This window comes from Panthera tigris, chromosome B4 (genome assembly GCF_018350195.1).
Source record: "Panthera tigris isolate Pti1 chromosome B4, P.tigris_Pti1_mat1.1, whole genome shotgun sequence".
Taxonomy (NCBI): domain Eukaryota; kingdom Metazoa; phylum Chordata; class Mammalia; order Carnivora; family Felidae; genus Panthera; species Panthera tigris.
The window spans coordinates 15178981-15201817 of record NC_056666.1 but is presented as its reverse complement, the minus strand read 5'-3'; the positions used below and the strand labels follow the sequence as shown (position 1 = coordinate 15201817).

At 40.2% G+C, this 22837-nt stretch overlaps 1 protein-coding gene across 1 annotated transcript in view; it reads right to left on the bottom strand.

Annotated features, from left to right (window-relative positions):
* Positions 1-1238: 1238 nt before the first annotated feature.
* PTER (phosphotriesterase related) overlaps positions 1239-22837 on the bottom strand; it is a 34153-nt gene continuing 12554 nt past the window's right edge. The window contains exons 3-4 of the mRNA XM_007081259.3: positions 7840-7980; positions 1239-2143 (exon numbers count right to left, since the gene is read on the bottom strand). Of these exons, the coding sequence (XP_007081321.2) occupies positions 1933-2143; positions 7840-7980 (352 nt within the window). The 3' untranslated portion in view covers positions 1239-1932. The remainder of the gene's footprint in view (positions 2144-7839; positions 7981-22837) is intronic.

Genomic DNA, 22837 nt, shown 5'->3' with positions numbered 1-22837 from the left:
ACGGCTTCTTTATTACCATATGCCAATCAATATTCCCACCGCATTCTGTGTCAGACTGTTAATATTAGGACTGCAGAAACGGGTGGCTCTTTTTTGCAATGTCTATGAATTATATGCATTTGAATGATCACTTTTTCTTTTTTCTCAGGTGGATTAAAGCTGACAGTAAAGTAGATTCTGAGAGTAGTGCAAATCATTTCTCTCTGGTTAAAATACACTGCCAAAAGCCATCTCTTTAATCTAAGAAAAAGATTAAAAATGCATGTTGATATATCCTCCCTATCGGACAACTTCCACTGTTACAATGAAAAATCTGTCCCCACCCCTCCCTCCCCCCCCCCCCACCTCCTCGGTTGCCTTTGAAGACTGACAAGTAGATTTCAAAAACAGGGATTTAAAAATCTGCTTGTTTTACTGGTGAAGGACATTTGCATTTTTTCATTTAAAGGAATTAGTTTGTTCCCCTGGCTCGTTCCTCTTGGGTACTTTATGTTCTAATACACAGAAAGCGTGATCGTCTTTGAGCCACAGAAATATCTTGTGTTTCGTAAACCTCAACTTTCCAAAAGAGTTATGCATGATGTTCCCATCTGAAGGTGCTGTTTGCTTCGTTTAAATGCCTTGGTTGGAGTCACTGTCATGATGTCTATGATCAAAAATGCTTAGCCCATTCATCAGGAATAATGACTAATTCTATTTGGCCTTTCTAATATGTTAGATAACCGATAATGGGGTTTCAACGAATTTACTTCTATTGAACGATATATATTTATCAAAGAGGAATTGGTAGCTGGGGTTTGGAGTTTTTGGGGTTTTTTTGTTTTTGTTTTTGTTTGTAACAAATAGCATAATGAGGAATCAACCAAAAGATTAATGTATAAACAGCAGTGCACATCAACTAAGAGTTTTAAAAAGGCTTTATTTACACAAAACACAAACCCCCGATGTAGGCTCGAGTCAGAATGCCATTTCTAATAGATCTGACCTTTTCTTCAGATAACTAAGCATCATTTTCTCTGTTTAGGCCCAAGGAAAAACAAATAAAAGGTAAGGGAAATAAAGGGAATATATATATATGGCAAACATTTCTCTTTTTTTGCATATATATTATCAATTAAACTGTGGCCTTTGTTATTATAAATGTAATGATTCATTAAACTATATTATGTAATATATTTTGACTTTACCATTGAATTTTTATAATTCAGTATTATGTTACGTGTTCATGCCCCCTTATACAAATGTTTAAACTAACAAAGCTTTACAGAAAAAATGGATACCAGGAAGCCACAGGCAACAAAACTGATTTATTACCAGTCAATATAGATAGGTAGACAACTTCTACAATATATAATGAATATAATCAAGCTTCGACAATATTTTTATCATTGTGAATTGGTGATTGTATTACAGTGTCCTTTGGGGGGGAAAAAGCCTCAAACTTTAACTTCCCTTGCTGCAGAAGCTATTTTCAAGTGCCATATTATTCATTAAGCATTAATTAAAGAACAGCAGGGTAATTAGTAGGATCATCAATATTACAAGAAACATTAGATTGCTCCAGAAGGGGGTAATTTAACTAGAAACACTTTAAATTTCCTCAAGTAGTGCAGCTGATAGATTAAGAAAACAAAACAAACCAAAACTTTGCTAGAGGGGATACAGAATGTAAATCACTGTTTGGAAATAGGTGCTTCTGTATTTATTTTGTTAAAGGCAGAACAAGAGGGCTCCGTTAGGTCAGTAACTTCCTAAAGGTACCGATGTACCAGCTGGTTTCTGAGAAGGCAAAATTTCTAATTCTCATAAATAGGAAATGATCCATCATTCATCCTACATAGCCCTGATTAATATCTCACTGTGGGTTTGAAATCACTGAAAAATGTTCTCTGCAAGCTTTCTACTCAAGGTGTGAGTCTGTAAACAACCATCCTACTTGAAAGTTAGCCATTGCTTAGGGTTCTCTATTAGTATCTTATCAAGTGCATTCTCAGTGATCCCTCTAAGCAACATTTTAGGAACAATGTTGGTAAGTATATGAGAGTAGCCGTGACCTCCATACTTCATCAGCCGATGCTTCGTATGTATGTCGTGTGCCATCAGAATTCGATCTTCGTAGCCTTCATCCACCAGAAGACGCACTCTGTGAAAAATGTCAACTCATTATATGGCATTTGTCTCACATTTAAAATGATCAGGGTGCTTTCAACTTTTTACTCATAAATCTATTGTGCTTGCTGTAGAGATACTGCCTTCTTCTATGGCATGTGTACTGGGAGACCCTTAATAAAGATTGCGTGGTGATGATAAAGGTAATATTGCATCGTAGTAGGAACATGATCCTTATTCCATGCACACAGAAACTTCCAGCCTGTGATATTTATGACAGTGCCTACAATACGGCATTAAAAATAGTTCTAATAGGATGTGCCAGTCTGAGTGAATGGCTGCTTGGGCATTTCACGAAATAACTTCGTTCTAGGTTTGTATCCAGCTCTCCACTCTACAATACCTCCCTCGGTGGTCGCGTTTTCCAGACCTCACTCTCCTCCCACCCCGTGTCTCTCTCTCTCTCTCTCTCTCTCTCTCTCTCTCTTATTTTCTAGCAAATAAAATCAATGGCAATTTCTGATTAAAACAGAGAAGCAAAAGGAACCTTCGCAAAGGTAAAACATTCTGAGAGTCAGATCAGTTGATTTGAAAGGAAGGGGCATATGATAAGCGAAATGGTCATTTTCAAAAGATCAGGAAGGGTACTTCTGTATTTTGAGCATCTGTTCCTTTGAAGTCTACGAGAATTCTGACTTAGTAGTAGTAGTCTTGGAGCACTGTATTAAATCAACCAGTACAAATTTACTCTGTCTTCCTTCTATCTCAACAAGATTGCTGTAAATACCAAGCCGTTCCTTTAAATTTATAGCCAGTTGACTGGAGAAGGGCTTTCCAACTACTGTCTAAACATCTAATCCTCTTTGCTTTGTTAAATGCTGTAATCTATAGTGTGAGTCACCTCCTGACAGCCACCATCTGTGTGTGTCTGGACTCTGGGCAGTGTCTGTCATGACTTCCACGGGATTCTACTGGCAGAAGGTGCAAAGTGGAGACAATGGCTCTTCCCTGGCATTCTCTTCATGGTCATGTCAGTCTCTGGATTCCCAAATGAATCTAGATGGCCAGACAGCACCTTCCTCCAAGGGCTAATTATTCAAAAGATATCCTTTTTGTGTCTGTGACATTTCTTGGCATTCTGGCGCGTGAGTCATATTTAGTAACTACTAAAAGTAAGCAAAATTGGGCCACTGCACAGAAACCTCAGACACAGAGCTCTGCCCTCTGAGAACATACATTTTAAAATAAAATAATAATTGAAGGTGAGACATTGTGTTCCTAGGTCGTGCCTAACAAGAGCCACGTCGAGCATTTTTGTCTAGAAATCTGTATTCGTGTCATTCATATGCATGTCCTGTAAGTACTTGGATGCTGTTTGAGCCACCATGGATATTTACCTCGTAAATCTGTACAATGTCCAAAAGCTCTGACCTGGAGTTACTTTTGGAACTCTCTTTGAGGCAATTCCCTAGAAAGTTTTAGGGTCATTTATGAGAAGAGAGAAAGACTTGACAGAATGCATGCCCACGCTGAAACTGAGTGCGGCAACCCTTAATCCACAACTGAGAAGGAGTGTCACGTTATGGGAAATTTTAGGGTATGCCTTCCTCCTTATCGTCTCTGAGCATTTCCCAGAAGTTTTTGTCTCTTTCCCTTGTCTGAGGAAAAAAAAGCGATATCGTATTACGTCAGAGGCATATCGTATGGAACAGCGGATTCTTGTTATTGTTCCTGCAACACTGCTACTCAATTGTGAAGGAGTAAGGAAAGAGTATAATGGCTAAGACACTCGCTTAAAACTGAGAATCCTTAGAACTGATTTAAGTCAAGAACGTAGAGACTAGTTACCTCACGACAAAGACGCTGCTATGACTCTACAAAACAGTTCTCTCCTGACTATCAAATCAAGATATGACTTGGCCAGTCTTAAAATAAAAGCTCCTCTCTCATGCTGTGCCATTGTGTGGAAGAACAGTAGTTCCGAGACGCTGCCAGAAGGAAGGAACCACTGTAGATGAGAAGACAAAAATGACAGTAATTATAGAAATACAAATGAGTTAGTGTTTTGCAAACAAATATTAGAGAGAGACTACAAAGTGTGAAAAGGCAGAGATATAATAAGATTTGAGAAATGGAGCGTAAGATTGAAAACAGGTGTCAGACACAGAATTTCTGGTGCTGAAAACCAGAGGTAGGCAGAAGCGTGCTTCTATGTTCTTGCAGTTCAGAGATGTAAGATGACTAAGGCTCAGAAAGGGACTGCCAATGGATGATGAAAATCAAGTGCCCAAGAGATGGCAGACCAGGGGGGTGCTGGAACACACCCCCTGCCTAAAGGTCATTCGGTAATTACCGTGAATTGTGCTTGAGCCAAGTGACCTTATGCATGATTTTAATTTAGGGAAGATAAAGCTTGCATACATATACATGAACACGCATATATCGCATATATATTTTGATGTATTTCCAGACATCTAGAATGTTTACATTTGGCTCAATGAAAGCTGGCCAAAATTAAATTCTTGTTCTTGAATTAATAGCCAGAAGTTATCAAGGAGGAATGTGAGGAGAGGTGCTGGTCATCCTCCCCCCATATATCCTTCAGACCCCCTCTGCCGATCCCCTCTCTCTTAGTCAAGGTCTGGGAGCCGCATGGGTGGCGTAGGGTTGCTTCAGAAGATATAAAAGATGCAGCTCACTGCCACAAAGGGGCTTAGGAAAAGGAAGTGGGTCTTAGAAGCAAACTTCCCATTTCCAAGATGAATCGTAAAACGCATGTTGAGGGCATTCATCCGGAAACAGGGTTTGGAGATCATGAAAGATGAGAAAGCCCTACCCTACTTCCCCACTTTAAATTCCAAAGAATATTCATCTCGCAGCCTGGCCCAGGCTCGTAGGGCCCTGGGGTAACTTGTCTGCCTGTACTGAATGGTGCTCCTAAGAAAGTTAGGTAAAATCCTGATGCAAAATTAACAACAACAAAAACAGAACAATAAATTGGTGTATTAAAGAACTGATTTCAGTGGTTTAAAAAAAATTTGTTTTAAGTCCTAGCTTCATTGGTCAGGTCAGTCTGCTCCTGTACAGCTGAGCATCTCCATATTTACATAGCAAGCGTTACATGGATCAGCTAGCTCTCCCTGATGATATTGAACTTGAAGCCTATTTTACTGTTAATGAGGTCATGCAGGAGGAGTACCCATATGCAGGGACGGGCAGAAGGCACACAGGTGTAAAGGTTGGCCACCCACGCTAAGAGCTGAGGGCTGTCCCCGACCGTGGCCACAGATCTTCCCCTCAATTCCAGTGTAGGGGTATGTCCTACCATTGCTGCTTTAGCCTCCGTTTCTGGACATCACTTCTGTAGGTCTGGTGTCTTTACTCGTAGCCCACACAGTTTTCTACACCCTTAACCACATTCTGGCCCGTCTCCGTCCCAGAAGACTACTTCCTCTCTGAAATCCCAATCTTCACTCTCCCACCCCGACCACGAGTCACATTTCTCTTTTTCCCTCACCGTCTTCTGGGTACATTCCCCCCTCACTCAAGCTTCTGATTGGTTGCCGCTGCTATGTTATTTCCACCTCTTCTTACTTTTCTGTATACCTTCTTCTGTTCGTCTTGGACCTCAGGACCCTCACTCAACCCCACCCCAGATCCCCTGTCGACCACATTTTTCAGACAGAATCCCAACCCTCAGTCTCTCTAACTGTTCACGTTTTCTGCTTCTCCTCAAAGCTTCTTTGGTCTTATTATCAAAATACAAAACTTTGGGGGGGGGGGGCGGAATAATCACCAAGTCATGTGCACTGGTGCCCATGTTCGGTCGTGCAGACATGATCTTGAGCCTCACCGGGGTCTCACACACACCGTGTCCTATCAGTATCTGTCTCATTCACTCAGTGTCCATTCCCAGCCTTCCTCCTCTTCTACAAGGTCCTGCCCTGAATCTGTTCCCTCCTTCGCAGAAGATAAGCATGTTGACTTCACAGGGACCCTACAGAACACAGGTGGTCATATGTCCTCGGTTTCCCATTCTCACCGCATCTATCTGCATTCACCCCATTACTCGCCTTACACCTTTCAACCAACTTTCTGTTTGCTTCCCAGCTGCCATCTGTTTGTCTCCTTGGAAAGCTTGCTCTATATCTCCTCTCTCCAGATTGTTTTAAGTTAGTGTCGATCGACTATTTTCATAGTCTGCACCAGACATTCAGGAAAAAACTCTTCATACTTTATTTCATATAAATTCCATAACCCTATAGAAGAGGTACTTCTTCCTGCGATTTGTTCTCTTTGTGTCTCTGCTTTTGCTCTCAGCCACATAAACATTGCTTAACCCTTCGTTAGTTTGAGAGAGAGAGAGAAAGAGTGAATGGGGAAAAAGGGCAGAGGGACAGAGAGAAAGTCTCTTAAGCAGGCTCCACACTCAGAGTAGAGCCCAGCCATGATCCTGGGATCATGACCTGAGCCGAAATCAAGAGTCGGATGTTCAACTGACTGAGCCACCCAGGTGCCCCAAACATTGCTGGACCCTTGACAAAACCTTCCCTTGATCCTATCTTGTCTTCTCACTTTGACCCTATGCCCCTGCTTCCCCTGACCACCAAGCTTCTTGAAAGAGTAACCCCACCTTCTCTCTCCTCTTCCTTACCCCCTACTCATTCTTCAAGGCTTTTCTACGGAGACTTCCCTGACTGCACAGTGAGAATCTCCAGCCTTTACCTCACTGATGCCTGCCACCTGTCAGTTGCCCAAGCCCTTCTGCTCCAAACAGTCTCCTGCACCTACTTGCACAACAGCATATTTCCCTGATACTCTTCTCACTTTGAAAACTTTTCGATCTGTCCTTGAGTGACTCTTCCTGAGTCCATTCCTTAAATATCAGTGTTCCCCAGAGTTCTGTCCTCATTCTCTCCTCTGAGTGATCTCATTCATTCCCACGCTGCCAACCATGACATACAAACCAAAGATGCCTAGATTTATGTCTGAGTCCAGATCTCTGCCCTGAGCCTCACAGCCTTATCCACAGCCCCGCTGGATAGCTACTCTTAGATTATTCCCAAACCAAAGTCATCCTTGTCAATCCCAAATCTGTTTCTCCTCCCAGATTCCCTAACTTGGTGCATCCAATGTTCACATCATCGTGTAACCAGGACAAACCAGGTAACCATCCATCCTTGACTCCAGAAACTTTCCACTTGGTTACAGAGAATGACTCGGACAGTTTGTTGCTTCGACAATTTTGAGGGGTCAAATTCTATATGATGTTTGGTCTTTAGACATTCTACTTACAGCATTTAAGTTTCAGTCATCTCCATAGTGAATATTTTTGATAAAGCATTTCACACACACTTTGTAGGAGGTTAGGACTTCAGTGTGGTCAACATGGGAAAGAAACCACTTACTTCATTAGGGATAGAAAGACGAAAGCATCTTTGTTCTCTTTTTGTCATGGCAGGGGTTAAGTATTATCTGTTTCTTGTCAGCTGCCCATCTGCACTGAACTCCTAAGGCTCTGCTAAGCTTTTGCCTACTTAGGATGACTCATTTGCTTCTTGAAATAATATATAGAGATTTCTCTCCCCAAAACAGCATTGATACATTTTTTTCTGCAAGTCTCTGGTTCTGCCTGCTCACTGTTTTCCGAATCTTTGCTAATACCTACCCAGATATGAATCAAAAAGGACTGGTAAAAGGGAACACTATCAGGGATTTCATCATATTTACCTCCTAATTCTTTTATTATCATTGGGCATGTCGATATCCGGGTTGAATTGGTAATGAAGGAGTTCAGTCCCAAAGAGATCATACTCCAAGTAACAGCCAAGTTGAGCAAACTCCAGGAGTTCCTTTTTATCAAGTATAGTCCTAGAGACAATAAGACGGACACAGTGTAATTATCAAGAGCATATTTTCCACATATACAGATTAACAGTTTTAAGTACACCATGTACTGGAACATAATTAAAATAACAGAAGTTTGAGTCCGCTCTTAGGATGTGACTGTAAAATAGTAAGTTCAACTTGTTACCAGACATAAGGGAATTTACCGTATCTGAAAGGGAGTTTCCCTTCTAAAGTGCTTGGGAACTATAGACATTTTAATTATGTTGCCATTACTCAAAAACAATCTTGCAATTCTCCTTCAGAACTGTCTTCAGGATATGTTCCGTATTCTTTTGGAAATCCTTCATAGCAGCGGAACAGCTGTGAGCTCTGGAAACAATCGAAGGGAACTTGGCATCAGCCTGGTGAACTAGGTGAGTAATACTAATCTGCGTAAAACATGAAGCTAAGGTAAGGAGATTTTCTTATGAAGATCATAAGGTGGTTCCAAAATTAATTCCAAGGCCTTTGTGAATTTCATTGCTTCTTTTTAAAAAGGGGGGCAAAATTCCTACAGATATTTGTGTTCTGGTGTACCTATTTTTAAATAGAATTTATTATTTTCTGATAATCTTTATGGATATCTTCTCATTTCTTTAGCGATCATAGTAAGAATAACACTATCTTATGATGTAAGACTGTGTAAATGAATGGGAAAGGAGAGGTATGTGAGATAAACACAGGCTACAGACAGGGGAGCAGAGTCCAGAGCAAGAGTAGATTATCTCGAGAAATTTAGATTATAATAAGTAAAAAGGGACGCATTAGGTCAACCCCCAAAATACCATGGTAGAGATTCAAACACATGGAAAAATAGGAAGGAAGGAAGGAAGGAAGGAAGGAAGGAAGGAAGGAAGGAAGGAAGGAAGGAAAGAAAGAAAGAAGGGAGGGAGGGAGGGAGGGAGGGAGGGAGGGAGGGAGGGAGGGAGGAGGGAAGGGAGGGAAGGGAGGAAGGATTGATTCTTCAGGAGACAATATAGAAAAAATGTGAGGGGAAAAGTGCACCCCATTAGACATTGTGTGAAGGGTGGTAAGGGTGTAGATTATGGAAGTGATTGAGATCCCAAATTGGCCTGGTGCAGAGTGGGATTTATCAGATGATCATTGTCTTACTAGGCTTTTCTCCACTGATATTCTATTACCTTGGCTATTCCAGGATGCAAGGATTAAAGCACTATCATATGTCTATAAATCTGCTTCTAAGAGGTCACAAGTATTTTTAAGGCCTTTCTTCCAAACCATGGGAGGACCAATTAAGCCTCTGTGTGTCATGAGTGCAAGAGTTTTCTGCTGTCTTGGGATGCTCCCTAGGAGCTGACTACTGACTTTCACTTTGAGCAGTCATATTGTAGCTGCTTCCTTTTTATTCTATTCAACAATTCAGCATAACTTAGAGTTCACGATGTTGTTTTAGGCAGGGAGGCTAAAATATCTTTCTTTTATACTATAAGATGTGCATTAGTTCTGTGCTGTCTTCTAATACTATTCCTTTTCCATCTTCTTACCCCGGGGACCATCTTTTGCTTCCAAAATTACTTGCCTAAAAGAATATGTGTTTTTCTATAGTAGACACATTCTGTTTTCCCCCAAAGAACCATGCTTAAAAACAAAATATGCACAATTAAAATAACATAAGAAGGAAAAGATAAGTTTAGTGTGTTTCTTTTGAGTCAGTTCCTTCAGTGTGTTAATTACTGGGTAGGTGGGCGGTGGGGGGAGACAAACCAGGGATATAGGGGCCAGTAACACGTTGGATCAGACTCTTTTCTGCTTCTAATGTCTTTATTCTTTCTGTGGCCTAATGTCTTTAGACTAAGTTTTCTAGACTTTGAATGACATACCAAGATAGATATTCAATGAGAAGCCTGTAGTAAATGAAAAGCCGTAGGAAACTTTTTCATCTTAGTTCCAACTGAAAATGAAAAAATAAAATTGCTTATCATCATAATAGCTAAAAATTATAAGAACTTACCATGTGTCTGGCATCGTGCTAAAGCACTTTGTATTTGTTACCCCATTTCATATTCTCCGTAATCCCACTGGTCTCAATTTTACAGATGAGGAAACTGGGATGTGAGAGATTAGAGGCTTATTCAAGGTGATGTGTTGAAATATAAATTCATTTCAGTGCTAGAATCACCTATCTTCATCCTCAATCTATATGACTTCTACTGCTAAACATTTTGTGCTCAAAGGACGTTTTCCAGAATTACACTGACTGTAGCACACAAAGGGTTTTTTAAATCTTTATTTTGAAATTTAATTCCCTCCCACAAAATGCACTCGAAAAATGGGGAATATGGGGCACCTGGGTGGCTCAGTCGGTTAAGCATGTGACTCTCAATTTCTGGCTCAGGTCATGAGCTCATGGTTTGTGATATGGGGCCCCATGTTGGGCTTGTGCTAACAGCACAGAACCTGCTTGGGATTCTCTGTCTCCCTCTCTCTCTCTGCCCCTCCCCTACTCTCACACACTCTCTCTGCCTCTCAAAAATAAATAAATAAACTTTAAAAAAAAAAGAAAAGAAAAAAATGTAGAATTTCCGTCAAAGGGTAGTGTGGGGGCTGGGCCATGATAAACCTGAAAAGTAAGAAAGGATTACTTTGAAGAGTTCTTTGTTTGCTAGCTCAAAGGGTAGATATATACAGTAGGCAGTATTTGACCATTATAGTTCTATTAGACAATTTCATTGACATGGTCAAAGAAGGAGAAGGAACTATATTAATTATGACCATTGCTTACTTTCTTACCAGGAGCCTGACATTGCCCTGAGCCTCTTACAAATATTAAGGGGCACATATTAAGAGTCTCCTATCCCAGGCTGGACTCCTGAAGTCCAGAACTGCATGTCTAATGGCCCATTTGCCATCCTCACTGAGATGTCTAATAGATAGCAGACTAAACCCCTCCTCGACCACCATAAACCAGCTGTCCCAACACCCTTCCCTCTCTCTTCTGACAGCAACTCTATCCATTCGTTTGCTCAGGCCAAGAACCTTGCTATCGTCCTTGACAGGCTTCATCTCACACTACACATCTAGCCTGCCGGGACAGCTTTTTGGTTCAACTTTCAAAATGTGCCCGGAATCTGGACATGTCACCAACTCTCCCTCTACCCTCCTGGTCCAAATCACCACCATCTCTTTTGCAGCTGCTCTCTTTGCTTTTCTGCCTTTGGTCTAGTACTTTCTATTCACATGTAGCAACCAAAGTGCTATCACCACAACTAAGTCAGACCAGGTCTCTCAAGTGCTCACAACTCACCAGTGGCTTCCCATGTCCCTCAGAGACAAAGCCAAGGCCTCGCAGTGGCCCATGAGGCCATGATTGATCTCTTTGATGTGGTCTTGTAACCGCCTCATCTAAGAGAGGAATGGGGAAGGTAGGAATCCGTTTCTCCAGATGTCAATTACATATAGGTGCTACCTACATTATAAATGTTATCTGAAGAACGTTGCTTTGGGTGAAGATATCTTTCCAGAGGAAGGCTAACAGGTTTAGTAAGATTCATCTACACATGTAAGTTTCAGAAGTAAATCCGTGGGAATTATTCTGTAGGACAGCACATAGAAAGGAGTATGATTAAGGGGCAAATGGTCCTCCTATAAGATACTCTTAAAAATCTCATAGTCACATGGAGAGAAGATTTCTTCAGAAGAGGAACAAAAGCTGATATTTTGGACATTAGGAAAATGCAGTTAAAAACGAAGCTGAAAAATGTGCTCTCATGAAAATGTCAGGAGATAGATAGATGAAATCATACATCATATATCACATATTATGTATTACATATTATTATTTTTACAGACATTTGGTAATATAACACCCTCTGGATAACTGAACATTAGGGTGAAGGTGACTAAGAAATGAATTCACCTTAATTCTCCTTACTGTTGCCCAAAATCTACGGGGAGAAAATAGTGTCAGTGATCATGCACAATGTTCAAGGAAAATCCTGAAAAAAATCCCAGAATTTGGTATAAGCTATTAATGGGGGATAGTAGGTAAAGCAAGACAGTCAACACATAATAATCATCAGGTATTTAAAACAGCCCTATCTCATTTAATCCTTACAAAAACTGTATGAAGAAGGTCTGATCATCCCCATTTCATAGACAGGGAAACTTGAGACTCAGAAAAGTTAAGGAACTCAACTTTCAGACTGAGGGACTGAGAATAAACCTAGACTGTGTTTGTCTCCAAATCCATGTTCTTAGGCCATGTAGCCCCTTCTGTGTTGGGAGAAGCACCCACATCCATCCACTCGCCGGCGCTGAGACTCAACTATGGCGAAGTGCACCCCATCACAAACTAGTAACCCTGCACCATGAATGTCTAACAAGGTGACTTAGCCACATTCAACTGACATTCCGTTGGATGACTTCCAGGGACTGTCAAGGTGCTACTGAAGTCACATTTATGCAAGTGACTTTTTTTTTTTTTTCACTTGGAGAAAGGATTGACCCCAAATGTCAGAATGGTACCTTGGGAAAATGTACTCTGCTTGACGTCTTTCAGATGAGGATTAAAGAGGTCCTGGTCCTCCCGGTCGTCAGGGATCTCGTAGGGCTTCTCATACAAGGTGTCAACTCTAATTCTGCTCATTCCATATTCTAGATCCATGAAAATGATATTCTTTCTTATTCCAATCTTCCCCAGCCTTTAAGGTAATTATTTTTCACCTCTTGCCCTAAGCAGTCAGTGGGGTGATTTTGAGATACAGAAGGGCTCCCGCATTTCACACTGGAGAAAGTTCCTTGTTCAAGGTGGATGAAGTGGTTACAATGTCGTTGTAAAATATCCTGGGATTTCCCAGGAAGAAGCTGAAATTTTTGTATCAAGTATTTGTTCCTGTCATTCATATTATATATACTCTGAATATATATATATTCTCCTGTTGCATGTTTTATGTTTATGCTCCCTAACTAATAAACAAATTCTCTCTATATCAGGAACAGGCACAAATTTACGACAGACATATTGCCATCAGCCACAAAGTGGTACCTGAAGCGATTTGGCTATCTTCAGTTTCAGAATATGGTTATCATTCACTAGTGTTTTAAGGCTGGTACTAAATCGGATGACAGTTGATTCTGTTTGTCAAACTTCTTTATACTCTAGATCTTATCCGAGTGCTGAGGGGTTTAGTTTAATGTCAAAATGCATTCTGAGTGGGAGCAAGGAAGTCTGTGTGAAGTGATAGTTTAGACAAGGGTCGAAAGAACCAAGCAGCAAAGAATATGATTCGTGGGTGTGATCAAGATGATAACAGTATCTAACATTTGTCTTGGGCTTTCCAGTTTCAAAGAACTCTCAAATGCCTTCTTTCATTTCATACATTCAAGCACACCTTCATGAATTAATTCAGCAAGCATCTACTATCTTGTACCATCACCTACCTTGTGCTAGCCTCTGCTGGGAATACAGATATGAGGGAGATATTTAAGCTGCTGTCTTAATGAATGTAAAGCCAAAGGGAAGGAGATAGGAATTTAGACTAATAATTACAATTAAATGTGTTGAAAGGTTTTTTTTAGTACAAATGAATACAAAGTGTTGTGAAAGAAAAATGAAAAGAATAACTCATTTGGGTGGAGTCTATTGAATAGAAGATGATTCAGATAAAGGTTGGTGGGGTTCAGGTGTTGCCTGATGGATGATAATGAAGTACACCTGTTGAGAGGCACGAGAAGAAAAAAGAAAAAGAATCTTGCTGTTCCTGATGATAAAGCTGTAATTATCAGAGCCAAAGTGCATGACGGGAGGGCTTGGGTGGTGCAGTTGGTTAAGAATCCAGCTCTTGATTTCAGCTCAGGTCATGAGCTCATAGTTCCTTAGTTTAAGCCCCACATAGGGCTCTGCACTGACAGCACGGAGCCTGCTTGGGATTCCCTCGCTCTCCTCCTGTCTCTGCTCCTCCCCTGCTCACACATGTGCTCTCGCTCTCTTTCTCTCGCTCTTTCTCTCGCTCTCAAAAATAAATAAATAAACTTAAAAAAAAATAATAAAGTCCATGAGGGAAGAGGCAACCATCCACCTATCCATGCAGCCACCCATCCATCCACCAATAAGAAATTATTACTTTTGGGGCATCTGGGTGGCTCAGTCGGTTAGGTGTCCGACTTTGGCTCAGGTCATGATCTCATGGTTCGTGGGTTCAAGCCCTGCATCAGGCTTTGTGCTGATGACTCAGAGCCTGGAGCCAGCTTCAGATACTGTCTCCCTCTTTCTCTGTCCTTCCCCCTCTCACACACACACACACACACACACACACACACACTCTTGCTCGCTCTCTCTCTCTCAAAAATAAATATTAAAAAAAAAAGAAATTATTACTTAAAAAATTTTAAGTTTATTTATTTATTTTGAGAGAGAGAGCCCAAGTGGGGGAGATGAGAGAGAAGGACAGACAGAATCCCAAGCAGGCTCTGCGCTGCCAGGGCAGAGCTCCACATGGGGCTCGGACTTAACAGACCTTGAGATCATGACCTGAGCCAAGGTCAACTCAGGCGCTTAACTGACTGCCCCACCCAGGCACCCCAAGAAACTACTGATCATCAACTTACAGGATGAGATATTAGTTGGCTAAACAAAGACAGCACACTGTCCCATCCTTCAAGAAGTTCAGTGTCTATTAGGAAAAAAGAGACATGCAAACGATTGTTTTCCAGACCTACCAAGTCATAATAAAAGTACTGCTAGGAACGGGGCTGGCACAGAGAAGGAGTTAACAAACCCTTCTTGGCTCCTTCAGGAAAAGCTTTCTTAAGAAGAAAACTTCTGTTGAACTTACTGTGTTTGCAAACAGACTCTGCCGAGTAGATAAGGGAGAATGGAGTGTTCATAGCAAAGGGACTAGCTTGTGTGAGAAGCATGTAAGAATGATCAGCACGGGGCACTCAGGGTCACAGTCGGGGTGGCCTTGGTCCAAATTTGGTGTGTGTACTGGAGTTCATGGGAGATGAAGTGAAAGGATGGGTAGAGGCCAGATGACCAAGATATCTGGATTTTGTACTGAAGGCGAAGGGGTCACTAAAGAGCTGTGACTCAGGGTGGAATGTAATCCAGTTTGCACTGGAAAGAACAAAATTGGTGGCCACGTGGGTGAGGCGAAGGGAATGATTCCTGTTTGAAGATGATTACAGTAGTTCAGAGGGCAGATGAGGGCCTGAATTAAGTCAACAAGGAAGGAATGCATAGGAGGGGTTGTATTCGGAGATCTTCGTAAAGTAGACAGGTTTCATCATGTGGGGGTGCAGGGAAGGGAGGAATTTAACACCTGGGTGAATAATGCTGTGTTCGACCAGAATAGGGCACACAGCAGGAAGAGGAAGCCACGAGTCACTGTCCCCATAGTGACAGCGGTGGAGAAGGAGAATCGAGGGCCTGTCTTGGGCAGTCGATTAGATATTGGTGTCGTTAAATGACACCAAGAGCATGGGAGGAGCAGGTTCTGAAACTCACAATCAACTGGTGAAATCATTTTACTACATATTATCATTATTATATAGAAGAGGAAACTAAAGCTTGGATCTTTTGAGTGATCAAGTATTCCTACTCCAATTGCAGTTCACTTTCCATTACACTGCATTGTTGACCGTGTTGTAATCCACCAGCCAGTCCCATCTGTGAATTCCTGGGCCTAGAGACTTAGTACCATGAGGGCAGAGCTAATTTGAGATCAGACCAGCTCACGGCCTGATTCCAAGAGAAACACAGAATACATTCAATGCTAAAACGAATGAACTTGACCAAGTAATTTTTTAGAATTGGCACAGAAATACAATAATAAGTGGGTGTGTATACACAACTTATTTATGAAAAACAATGTTGGGGTGCCTAGGTGGCTCAGTCAGTTGAGTGTCCGACTTGGGCTCAGGTCGTGATCTCATGGTTCTTGAGTTCAAGCCCCGCGTCAGGCTCTGTGCTGACAGCTCGGAGCCTGGAGCCTGCTTCCGATTCTGTGTCTTCCTCTCTCTCTGCCCCTCCTCATTTGAACTGTGTGTGTCTCTCTCTCTCAAAAATAAATAAAAAATGTTTTAAAAGTTTTAAAAAACAATGTTGAATTTTAGTGACTGATTATTATAAAAATTAGTTATAACCAAAGTAATTCCCAAAATAACCTTTTAATCTCTGTCCCCACTGAATTCCTCAATTTAAAAACCAGTGGATATTTGTACAGATAATGTTACATGGGATTCTTTATTATTTTATAAGAGTTTTTCAACAACTCCTTAAGAGAATTACTAAGCTCACTGAGAGCTATCCATGTAATAACTTATGTATGTTTAAATATAATGTAATGTGTTGAAGAAATTAATATATAAATTACTATAATCTAATAAGTTCAATATTAATACAATTCTAAGACACTATTCATATATGTTCATATATTGCTAATGGCACTTGCACCTAATAAATCTGAGAAATTCTTAATTGATAATTTTCGTTTCTTTTTAATGCCAAAATAGAAACTAAATAGAATAAGTTGGGGTTTTTTTTTAGTTCCAGTGTAGTTAACATACAGTGTTATACATACAATATACTATGTGCAATATAGTGTTTCAACAGTTCCATATGCTACTTAGTGCTCATCATGGTAAGTGTACTCTTAACCCCCTTCACCTGTTTCAACCCCTGCCCCTGGCAGCCATGTTTGTTACCTAGTTAAGAGTCTGGTTTTTTGGTTTGTTTGCTATTCTTTTTTCCCCCAATGTTTGTCTTGTGTCTTAAATCCCACATATGAATGAAATCATATGGTATTTGTCTTTTTCTGACTGGCTTATTTCACTTGGCATTTTACTCTCTAGATCCATCCATGTTGTTGCAAATGGGCAAGATTTCATCAATGGAAATTTATACACACACACACACACACACACACACACACACACACACACACACCACTTCTTCTTTACCCATTGGACACTTGGGTGGCTTCCGTAGCTTGGCTATTGTCCATACATAATGCTGCAATCAACATAGGGATGTCCCTATGAATTAGTGAATTAGTCCCTATGAATTGCTATCCCTTTGAATTAGTGTTTTCGTATTCTTCGGGTAAATGCCCAGTAGGGTGGTTCTATTTTTAATTTGTTGAGGAACCTCCATACTGTCTTTCACAGTGGCTGGACCAGTTTGCATTGCCACCAACAATGCATGAGAGTTCCTTTTTCTCCACATCCTTGCCAACACTTGTTTCTGACTTTGTGTATTTTAGCCGTTCTGACAGTTGTGAGGTAATACCTCATTGTGGTTTTGATTTGCATTTCCCTGATGATGAGTGATGTTGAGCATCTTTTCACGTGCCTGATAGCCATCTGGATGACTTCTTTGGAGAAATATCTTTTCAGATATTTCTGCCCATTTTTTAATTGCAGTGTTTTGTGTGTGTGTTAAGTTGTATAGGTTCTTTATATATTTTGCATGTGAACTCTTTTTTACTGGATATTTCATTTGCAAATATCTTTTCCCATTCAGTAGGTTGTCTTTTAGTTTTGCTGGTTGTTACCTTTGCTGTGTAGGAGCTTTTTATTTTTATGTAGTCTCAATGCTTTATTTTTGCTTTTGTTTCCCTTGCCTCAGGAGACATATCTAGAAAGATGTTGTTATGACCAGTGTCAGAGAAATCACTGTTGCTTGTGCCCTCTTCTGGGATTTTTATGGGTTTCACATCTCACATTTAAGTCCTTGACCCACTTTGAGATTTTTATGTGTGCTGTAATGAACCAGTTTCATTCTTTTTCATGTAGCTGTCCAGTTTTCCCAGCATCATTCGTTTTTTTCCCCCATGGCATACTCTTTTATCCTTTGTCAAAGATTAATTGACCACAAAATTTTAAGTTTATTTCTGGGCTTTCTGTTCTATTCCATTGATCTATGTGTGTATTTTTGTTCCAGTACCATGCTGTTTTGATTACTACAGCTTCGTAATATAACTTGAAGTCTGGAATTATGCTAGCTCCAGTTTTGTTTTTCTTTTTCAAGATTGCTTTGGCTATTTAGGGTTTTTTTGGTTTCATACAAATTTTAGAATTGTTTTTTCTAATTCTGTGTAAAATGCTGTTGTTATTTTTATAGGGGTTGCACTAAATCTGTAGATTGCTTTAGGTAGTATGAACATTTCAACAATATTTGTTCTTCTAGTCCGTGAGCATGGAATCTTCCATTTGTGTTGTCTCCAACTTCTTCTATCAGTTTTATAATTTTCAGAGTATAGGTCTTTCACCTCTTTGGTTGAGTTTATTCCTAGGTTTTTTATTATTTTTGGTACAACTATAAATGGAATTGTTTTCTTAGTTTGTCTTTCTGCTGCTTCATTATTAGTGTATAGAAATGCTATGGATTTCTGTGTATTATTTTGTAACCTGCAACCTTATTGAATTAATTTATCAGTAGTTTTACCAGCCTTGTGGTGGAGTCTTTAGGGGTTTCTAGAAATAGTATTTTGTCATTTGCAAACAATGATAGTTTTACTTCTTCCTTACTTATTTGGATGCCTTTTATTTTTTTGTTGTTGTCTGATTGCTGTGGCTAGGACTTCTAGTACCATGCAGAATAGAAGTGGGGAGAGTGGACATTTTTGTCTTGTTTCTTACCTTAAGGGAAAAGCTCTCAGTTTTTCCCCAGTGAGTATGATGTTAGTATGATGTGGGGTTTTCGTATAAGACCTTTACTATGTTGAGGTATGTTCTCTCTCACCCTACTTTGTTGAGGGTTTTTTATCATAAATGGAGGTTGTGCTTTGTCAAATGCTTTTTTCTGCATCTGTTGAAATGATCATATGGTTTTTAACCTTTTTCTTCTTGATGTGATATATCAAACTGATTCATTTGGAAATATTGAAATACCCTTGCCTCCCGAGAATAAATCCCACGCTGATCATGGTGAATGATTTTTTTAAAATATATTGCTGGACTTGGTTTTCTAATATTTTTCTGAGTATTTTTGCATCTATGTCATCAGAGATACTGACCTGTGGTTCTCTTTTTTTGTGGTATCTTTATTTGCCTTACGGTTAATGTAGGCCTCATAGAGTAGAATTTGGGAGTGTTCCTTCCTCTTCTATTTTTTTGGAATAGTTTGAGAAGAATAGGTTCTAACTTTGAATGTTTGGTTGAATTCACCTGTGAGGCCATCCAATCCTGAACTTTTGTTTGTTGGGAGTTTTTTGATTAATGATTCAGTTTCATTGCTGGTAATTGGTTGAAGTTTTCTGTTTCTTCCTGCTTGAGTTTTAGTAGGTTATATGTTTCTAGGAATTTACCCATTTCTTACAGGTTATCCAAAGTTTGGCATATGATTTTTCATAACATTCTCTTATAATCATTTATATTCTGTGGTGTTGGTTGTTATTTCTCTTCTGTCATTTCTGATTTTGCTTATTTGAGTTCTCTCTCTCTCTCTCTCTCTCTCTCTCTCTCTGATGAGTCTGGCTAGAGGTTAATCAATTTTGTTGACCTTTTCAAAGAACCAGCTCCTGGTTTCATTGATCTGTTCTATGGTTTTGTTTTGTTTTTTTAGTTTCTATCCCATTCATCTCTGCTCTTATCTGTATTATCCTTCCTTCTGCTGGTTTCAGGTTTTGTTTGTTCTTTTTCTAGATCCTTTAGCTTTAAGGTTAGGTTGTGTATTTGAGATTTTTCTTGCTTTTGGGGGTAGGTAGTAGTGCTATAAATGTCCCACTTAGAACAGCTTTTTCTGCATTTCAAAGATTTTGGCCCATTATGTCTTCATTTTCATTTTCCTTTTGTTTCCATGTGATTTTTTATTCCTTTGATTTCTTGGTTGACCCGTCCATTGTTTAGTAGCATGGAATTTAACATGCATATATTTGTGCGCTTTCCAGGTATTTTCTTGTGGTTGATCTAGTTTCACAGCATTGCAGTCCGAAAAGATGCATGGTATAACTTCAGTATTTTTTAATTTATTGAGACTTGTTTTGTGGCCCAATATGTGATCTCTTCTGGAGAATGTTCCATGTACACTTGAAAAGAATGTGCATTCTGCTGTTTTAGAATGGAATGCTATGTCCATATCTATTAGGCCCATCTGGTCCAGTGTGTCATTCAAAACCACTGTTTTCTTATTGATTTTCTGTTTGGATGATCTGTCCATTGATGTAAGTGGGAGGTTAACATCCCCTACTATTATTGTATTCCTATTGATTATTTCCTTTATTTTTGTCAATAGCGGCTAAATATATTTGGGTGCTCCCATGTGTAGTGCATGAGTACTTACATTTGATATATCTTCTTGTCGGGAAGGACAAAGATTGTCCTCTTTGCTATTACTCGGTGTTCTTCTTTGTCTCTTGTTGGAGTCTTTGTTTTAAAGTCCATTTTGTCCAATATAAGTATTGCTACCCCAAGTTTCTTTTGACATGCATTTGCAAGATGTTTCTCCATTCCCTCACTTTCAATCTGCAGATTTCCTTAGGTCTAAAATGAGTCTCTTGCAGGCAGCATATAGATGGGTCTTGTTTTTTTGTTGTTGTTGTTTCTGTTTTATTTAATCCCTTCTGCCACCCTATGTCTTTTGATTAGAGCATTTAGTTCATTAAATACAAAGTAATTATTGATACATATTTTTTATTGCCATTTTGTTACTTGTTTTGTGGTTGTTTCTGTAGATTTTCTCTGATCCTTTCTTCTCTTGCTCTCTCTCACGGTTTGCTGGCTTTCCTTAGTGATATACTTGGATTCCTTTATCTTTATCTTTGCGTATCTATTACTGGTTTTTGATTTGTGGTTACTCTTAGGTTTGTTTATAACATCTTCAGCATATAGCAGTCTACATTACGTTGATGGTTGCTTAAGTTTTAACCCATTTTTTTGTTCCTTTCCCTCTATCTCATGTTTTAGGGATATAGTATCATATTTTACATCCTTTTATTTTGTGAATCCCTTGACTGATTTTTACAGATGTACTTATTTTTACTGATTTTATGTTTCCCACTTTTCCTACTTTTGCTTATGGTCTTTCTTTTCTACTCAAAGAGTCCCCTTTAACATTTCTTGTAGGGCTGGATTAGTGGTCATAAACTCCTTACCTTTTGTTTGTCTGAGAAACTCTTTATCTCTCCTTCTATTCTGAATAATAGCTTTGCTAGATAGAGTATTCTTAGCTGCAGATTTTTCTCCTGTCAGCACTTTGAATATATCATGCCACTCCTTTCTGGATTGCAAAGTTTCTATTGAAAAAACTGCTGATAGCCTTATGAGGTTTCCCTTATATGTAACTGTCTTTTTTGTTGTTGCTTTTAAGATTTTTTTTATCAGTACTTTTTACCATTTCAATTACTATGTGTCTCAGTGTGGACCTCCTCGTGTTGATTTTGTGAGGCATTTTCTGTGCCTCCTAGACCAGGATATCTGTTTCCTTCCCTAGGTTGGGGAAGTTTTCAGCTATTATTTCTTCAAATACATGTTCTGCCTCCTTTCCTCTCTCCTTCTTTTGGGACCCCTATTATGTAAATATTATTACGCTTGATGGAGTCACTGGGTTCCCTAAGTCTATTCTCATTTTGCAAAATTTTTTTCTCTTATCTGTTCATCTTGATTACTTTCCATTACTCTGTCTTCTAGGTCACTAATTCATTCCTCTGATTCCTATAGCCCGCTGTTTATTCCAACTAGTATATATTTTTAAATTTTATTTATTGTGTTCTTCATCTCTGATTCATTCTCTTTTATCTCTTTGTTAAGGATCTCGCTGAGGTCCGCCACTCTTTTCTAAGTCCAGCGAGTATCTTTATGATCATTACTTTAAATTCTCTATCAGGTATATTATTTATCTCCGTTTTGCTCAGATCTCTTGCTGTAGTGTTGTCCTGTCTTTTTCATTTGGAACATATTCCTCCGTCTCTTCCTTTTGTTTCACTCTCTGTATCTGTTTCTGTGTCTTGGGAAAGTCAACTATATCCCCTGTCCTTGAAAGTAACGGCCTTTTGAAAGGGCTTGTAGTGTCCCGTGTTGCCCGGAGCCCGGCGTTTCAGGAGGTGTCTCCTATATGCGTTGCATGTGCCCTGCTGTTGTGCCCTGGCTGCTCTCTCTCTCAGGTCAGCTGTCTGCAGAGGCTCTCTTTGCCTCTTGTGGGCAGTGTTTGGCCCCTGGCTGGCGTGAGGCATGCAGTTTTAACAAGGTGCACACCGGGAACTGTGGCTGCATGGACAGGGCACACGGTTTTAACAAAGTATGGCTCGGGCTTCTGCAGGGCCTCCCTTCAGGCCGCTGCCCCTGCTGCCGCTGATGCCAGGACCAAGGCCCCACAACATGTGCCCGTCAGGAGACATGGTGTTGGCAAGGCTTGCAATGCTCTTCTGGGGGAGGAGACCCCAGCACTGGGACTAAAGCAAGCAGGACTGGGAAGAGCAGATCCACTGAAGCACAGGTGGGCATGGCTTGGTGTAAGCGAGTGAGGTGGCCAATGGCAGTGTCACGCTTGTTCCCACAGGTGGTTGTGTGTTTATTCTGGGCGGTGGGGTGGGAAATGGAACCTGACAGCCCCTTTGTTCCTGAAGGGGTCTTCCTGGTGATCCCTGCCCCTCTGACGTGCTCTGAGATGGGTAAATAGCGCTCCCTTCCCATTTGCTCCAGGCATTTTTCAAACTGCCACTTCCAGGCTCTATCTCCGTGGGCTGCTTGTTGTGCTGTCTCTTTAAGGACAAGGAGTCAGCTTCCTATCTCCCTTTGGTTGTCCCAGAACTGAGTCCTCTGATTTTTAAAATTCCAGGCTTTAATTCATGGTTGTAAGAACTTACAAAAGTTGGCCCCTCTTGATTTCAAAGTCAAGTGTTGCAGAGATTTTTGTCTTCCCTGTACAGGCTCTCCCCACCAT